The sequence below is a fragment of the Pinus tabuliformis genome, chromosome 8, assembly GCF_031772625.1.
Source record: "Pinus tabuliformis cultivar Carrire ecotype Pingquan chromosome 8, CPIR1, whole genome shotgun sequence".
In the NCBI taxonomy this organism is placed as follows: Eukaryota; Viridiplantae; Streptophyta; class Pinopsida; order Pinales; family Pinaceae; genus Pinus; species Pinus tabuliformis.
Window position 1 is genome coordinate 118,964,213 of NC_142294.1, and position 6,691 is coordinate 118,970,903.

Here is a 6,691-nt window from a genome sequence, read left to right on the forward strand (position 1 = left end):
TTGTCTTTTATTTTCTTCCTATCATATCCTTTGGTTGCACTTATTGTGAAATGTTTTGAATTTCAATGTATATTTAACAATATGATAATGCAAGCATTTATTCAACTAATTGAATTCCCTCCATGAAATAATCATGGGATCAAATGTCTTATCTTTCTAAGAAGTGATTGAGTGTAATTTATTTTAAATAATATCAAATTTAGTATTCTAAAATGAATTTTATAAATAATTTAACACAGGAAGGATATATTAAAAAATATATTCAACTCTATTTATATTTTTTTATTTTTTTAATAAAAAATATTTTTGTAACCATATCATAAATTATTGTATTGATAGAGGCTTTATAACCTAGTATACATGAGATAGTGTAGTATCTGTAAATGAGTGTAAATATTCAAATATCAACTAGATATGGAAAATATGTTGTAGTGTCTATAAATGAGTATAAACATTTAAGTATAAACATTTAAATGTAGACTTAACTTGGGAAAGATGATTTATTGTCCATAAAATGAAACATTAAATCGGAAAAATAACTAAATAAATATTCACCCAATTAAAAAAGTAATAAAATAATAAATACATTCAATTCAATTTATAATAATGTAATTTTGTTTTTATTCATAAAATTACAAACATTTTTTTTGAAAAAAACATAATATACTCATCATATTAAAATAAATTAAAATAATAATGATTTATATTCATAACATCAATACATATTACAATATGTCTCCAAAGACTTGAACTCATGCAAATGGGGAAACAAATTGTTCACCAAATCACTCAAGCTCAGATCATTCAATATTTTAAAATATAAAATTAATAAACATATAATTAGAAATAAAAAATTTCTCAATATAGAAATGTAAAAAGTTCAATTAAAAAAATATAAAACATGTCAAAGAAAAATGCTCCACACACAAATATAAAATCAAAATTTTAATAAAATAAAAAATACAAATGTTTCTATATACAGATATGTGAAATTTATATAAATATAAATAATATTATTAAGAACTAGCCTAGTTCCATCTTAACTCCAAATATACCAAGGGCCTGGAGTAATCAAATTTCTAAAGGTGCAAGTCTTTCCTCAAGTTTTTGCGCTTACAAAGAGGTTTGCTTCTAAATTAAGATGGATCTATTTTGGTTTATACAAATAGAAATTTAATAAACTAATTATTGGTTAAGTAAATTTCTCTATCTTTTGACTTATACTTCTTTGTATATTTGATTATCCTTCTTTCAAAAATAAGTTCCTCTTTAGACACATTTTGGATCGGAGTATTAGAATATTGTCGTAGTAATGGGTGAACCATAAATTCAAATGGTGATATATGATGTCTCTGTAAATAGTGTATAATATAAGTGAAAAAATATATATAATTAAGGAATTTTCTCTTTTTATATAAAATGTTAACAATATAAAGTAAAAATTTATCTCATGATAAATTTGTAATTATTTTTACTAATAAAATTTATATAATTTATATAAAAATAATAAAAATAAAATAATATAATATAATTTTGATCACTTATTCCTTAATCATTATCTCATTCAAAAATTCCATTACATAAAACCACTGTTGATAATATCCGCGATATATCGACAATATTCCAAAATATCACGATATTTTCGGCAAAACGATATATTACGGAGAAAATATGGCGATATTTTGCAGATACCAATATTTTCAACGCTACATAAAACTAAACATCATTAATTATTATCTTACTCAAAAACACATCAAATAAGACTAAATCTCCTTAATCATTATCTCAATCAAAAACACCAGCACATAACACTCACTCAAAATCACGAACACATAAGACTAAACATATACATTGGAATTAGAAAGTTCAAACAAATTTCACATGCTTCTTTCATTCATTGCAAATAAATTAAATTTTTAATATATTTATTAAAAAAACATTGCAACCACTTCTATTCTATTTTTATTTTTTCCCCAAAAGAATTCACCTTTTTTAAAGTGCTTCTCCCATTATTACATGAGTGATCATAAATGGTTCAAGCGCTTGTTAATGTGTCGATCGAACAAAATCTGAATAAATAATGTGACATGCCACCAACCCCACTGCTGGTGCTAAATCACAACACTGATAGTGGCCATAACTATGTGATTAAAATTGAATATTCCTCTCAAACAGTGCTTTGTAAATTCTCATAAACACATAGAAATCAATACGAATAACTTTTTCAAATGTACAACAAATATTCAAAGTAGTTTGTACACCTGATTCCTTTTGGGCTGCATTATTGCATGACAATTATTTTGGCATCAGCCCACATCCTTATTATTGCTACTGTAAATAAAATATTTGCTGATCAGTTTTACTATGTAAATCTAATCATCACCCTCCATGAATTTTGTTCCATACACAGCCCAGCGCGAGCACTTTATCAACAGGTTCTTAAATAACCAAGTATCCAGGCACCTTTGTGCCCTTAGCATTAAATAAGAAGGAAATAAAGAATTATAACATGGATCCTGCTACTATACATTCATACTGTGGGATACAATAATACATAGAAAGATCCAGTTGGCAGTGACCCCATCTGCTTGCTTTTTTATTCTGATAATTCTGTTACAGGCTCTGCTTGCCCGCTATTGGAAATTTGGAGGTGGCCTTTAGTTATCACTATCTCTGGCTAAATTTGGTGATATACCATACATATGTCCTATACAATAGGAGGAAAATGTTGATTGCTAACTTCCCAGTGGAGCCCTGCGAGGAATCCCCTTCCTTCTCTTGTTAGTTGTTGTGTGATTCACTATAGTTGGTGGAGGAGTTGGAGGAGACATGTTGTAATGCAGTTTTACAGCATTGTTGTCATGTTGGAGAAATGAGGGCGTTTTGTTTGAGTCAATGGCGTTCCTTCGCTGTTGTTTTCTTTGCTGACTGGCCTTGATCTCACGGTTTAGCTTTGATCCTGTAAGCTGAAATGAAATTGCAAAAATGGAGGTCAGTTTATTGGAGAGAAATGAGATTTTTTACAACCCTGGTGGGAGTGGGTTGATCATTGAATATGGCATTAATACAGATCTAGTTCAACTTGAATTTGTACAACAATGTATTGAAAGATGCAGTGGGTATACTGAATATAGGCAGTAGCAAAAGCCCATTTATGGAAATTTTCCAATTATATGAATATGGCATTAATACAGATCTAGTTCAACTTGAATTGTACAACAATGTATTGAAAGATGCAGTGGGTATACTGAATATAGGCAGTAGCAAAAACCCATTTATGGAAATTTTCCAATTATATGAATATGGCATTAATACAGATCTAGTTCAGCTTGAATTTGTACAACAATGTATTGAAAGATGCAGTGGGTATACTGAATATAGGCAGTATTTATGGCAATTATAGAATAGCATAAAGCCAACATTGAAAGATATGGAATATTCTCCAATTATATGCATGCATTGAAAACATGAACAGTACAGTGCATTCAAAAATACTGGGGTACATTGAATATGAAAATCAACAATACAATGCACTGGTATATTGATAATGGAAATTATGAAAGATTCATTTAAGCTCAGAATATTTCACTGTTATGGGTATTAAAAAAAACCAACTTTAAATCAGAATTTGTGTAGCAGTGCAATGAAAAATGCATTGAATTTATAGAATACAGACAATAGTCAAGTTCCATTACAGCCTATGTAGTGCAATGAAAAATGCATTGAATTTATAGAATGCAGACAATAGTCAAGTTGCATTACAGCCCATGTTTGTGTAACATTGCAGTGTCTATATCTATATAGGAATTAAGTTAATATCATTTTATCTTAATAAGTGGAGTGTTCACTTAAAATGTTGAACGTTTTACATTCATTTCACAATTTTTCCAAAAACAACAACACAGTATGCAAAACCCAACAACCTCAAAGTTCCAAAGTATTGCAGTTTAGATAAGTCTGTACTATAGCAGCGGAGAGGTCGCTTACCTTGCAGCCTAGGGAACAGAAGCTGTAAGTGTCCAGAAGAGTTCTGTCACATGTCTGGCATGTATTCATGACCCCTTTTCCAGGCCTGGGCTGAGGCCTCTCGTTGAGGAAAACAACTCTTGCACTGTTGATAATGTACGTCTGCACGCCTGTAATGTCCAGCACCTTCTGGATCTCTGAAACTCGGATCACGTCGTGGTAGGAAGAACGCCTTATCTGACACAAGAACAAGAAAATGGTGATGCTTTTTGCAATGAGAGGAGCAAGCCCAAGCCAAATTGATTGTGTGAAAGCAATGGACATTTTCTAGGAGTATAGCAATAGACATTTTCTAGAAAATTAAATTTCAATGCAGTGACAAATCTAACCAATCTGGCGAAATACACATTTTTTGTTTGTGATTAGGCTGATTGGATAGAGGACTAAAAACTGATCTAACTTACAAGGAGATGCTTATCACTAAGATTGTACGATAGTAAAATGTGAATCATAAAGCTATTCTCATTGGTTAAGAGGATTGACCAGCAATAATATATAAGCTTTACTATACCAATGTGTGCAAAGGCAGTAACCCTGTTACCAATATACTATATTTGAAGCTTTTAAAACCGCTCTGCGCTACATTGGCCAATTAATCTAATAAAACCTATAGATCACCAGACAGCGAAGATCTGGGTTCTGATATGCACTGGACATTGTAGAGTTAGAGTTATATAAATGGCAATTGTATCAAATATTGAAACTGGTGTCTCAACCTTGGCAGGTTATCAAACCAAAAAAATTGGCAACAATGTCAGTCACTCATAATGTCAGTGACCAGGTATAAATAGGTCCAATTACTCTATGGACTTTTGCAAACCCAAATGGCAATGCAATGTAAACCCAAATTTCTTGACAACCAAACCAGGTTGAAATAGGTCTTGCTACTCTATATCCCAGGAACAGTTATAAACAGAAATAGAATGCCATGCAATGTAATGTAGAGCAGCACAATATAATGTATAACCTGAATAACATGATGGTGTCTATGGTGAGCAACACAGTAGGAGCACAGGGCGCCACGCATACAATCGAGGCAGTACATGTTGCACTCACTAGTTTTGCTGGAATCTCCATGGATTTTGCAGTGCAGGAAGAAGGTGGTCTCCAGCAATGGCTTCAGCCATGGTGGCCTAATCTTCTGCTCACGCTCTTCCTCTTCCTCGTCCCCTACTGATAACATTATTGGTCGTCCTCTGTGCAATCTGTCCTCTGTGCAATCTGTGTATCAATATGCACCGAAGTCAAAGGTTTCGATACAAACCCACCCAAACAAACCACTCACCATAGCTTCTCTGCTCTCTCTTTACACACAACTTTTTCCCTGACCCATTTGGGATGAAAATTATGGTGAAAATGTGGGTGCCTGGCCAAATATAGAATTATGCCAGAGCCTTAAGTTGGGCTAGCTCAAAAACCTGAAAATCAGGTCGGTGCAAAAGAACATCCAACCCAAGGTGACAATGCAGATGTCGAATGAACAGAGAATTAAGGAATAACTTTGAATTGGGCTAGCTCAAAATCATTAAAATCAGGCCTATGCAAAAAAACCACTCAAGGTCAGATGAAAATGTGGATGTCTAAAGCCTTGATTTGGGTTAACATCATGCAAATGCAAGTCTCCAGCCTTGAATTGGGTTAACATATGCAAGTCACCCAAGCTGGGGCAAGAACATGGGTGTCTGATGAATACACAATTACCCCCTGAATTGGGCCCAAAATCATGAAAATCGGCCTTGAAATGAGGTCAAAATCATGAAAATCAGGTCAATGCAAAACCTTCCACATTACTGTAAGAAAAGTAGATATATATACATATATAAAATTAAGCCAGAACCATGAATTGGGCTAACTCAAAGTCATGAAAATCAACTTTTCTGATAATGCAGATCTGTCAGCCACAAAGCTCTGAATCTGAACTAGTGGGCAAAGCAAAATTGAAAAATCCCTGCACTAGGAGGCGGGGTATGGACTTTGGATTGCAGAAGAAATTCATGAATTCATGAGAAAATCAATTCAATCTTATCACCCCAATTTAAGAAGCCGGAGCTGCCTTAACTCTGCACTGCATTATTGATGGAGAGTATCTCTCGTATTCTCCACCCAACTCGCTCCCCTTCACGCACAAAGCGCTACAGAATTAGCACATCCCTAGGTAAATCCTTCCAAATTTTCATACCAAGATTCCGCGGAATCCTACACCTATGACGGACCGTTAAGTAACGTTGACGGAAATAACGCAAAACGGGCCTCCCCAGGCCGGAAAGTCCACGCAGGTTGTTGAGGTCCTAGTAATAATTCCGTCCATCGGAAGGTTAAATTCGCATTGCCGTCAATTGACGGCAGGCGCGTGTCCTAATTACCGTCAATTTCGTCCCAACAATTGACGGCGTCTCCCGCTCAGGGGGCCAATCCGAAGCCTCCTTTCCCGTTCGACTGACGTCATCAGTGGGCCCGCCATTTCGAAGTGAGCGTGTTTGAGCATAACACACTTTTTTCACGAGACATACATCCCCTCTTCCCAACACCCATGCCACGTGGAAACATGTAATAAGCTATTTATTTTATTTTATATTCTATTAGTATACCAGAGCATGCCACGTGGAAACATGTAATAAGATATTTATTTTATTTTTAATTCTATTGGGCCAGGGCATGTGCATTT

General features: G+C 33.9%; 1 protein-coding gene across 2 annotated transcripts; it reads right to left on the reverse strand.

The window, feature by feature from the left end:
- Positions 1-2,202: 2,202 nt before the first annotated feature.
- On the reverse strand, positions 2,203-6,153 carry LOC149234411 (protein RGF1 INDUCIBLE TRANSCRIPTION FACTOR 1-like). Of its 2 annotated transcripts, none has more exons than XM_089461161.1 (3): positions 4,994-6,153; positions 3,988-4,203; positions 2,203-2,966 (listed from the first exon to the last, which is right to left on the reverse strand). In XM_089461161.1, exons 1-3 carry the CDS (start codon positions 5,207-5,209, stop codon positions 2,736-2,738), a joined length of 663 nt encoding a protein of 220 aa, XP_089317287.1. In that variant the 5' UTR covers positions 5,210-6,153; the 3' UTR covers positions 2,203-2,735. The 2 variants fall into 2 exon arrangements, with proteins under 2 accessions (XP_089317287.1, XP_089317288.1); XM_089461162.1 differs by having other exon boundaries at positions 5,083-5,221.
- Between the last annotated feature and the right edge of the window lie 538 nt (positions 6,154-6,691).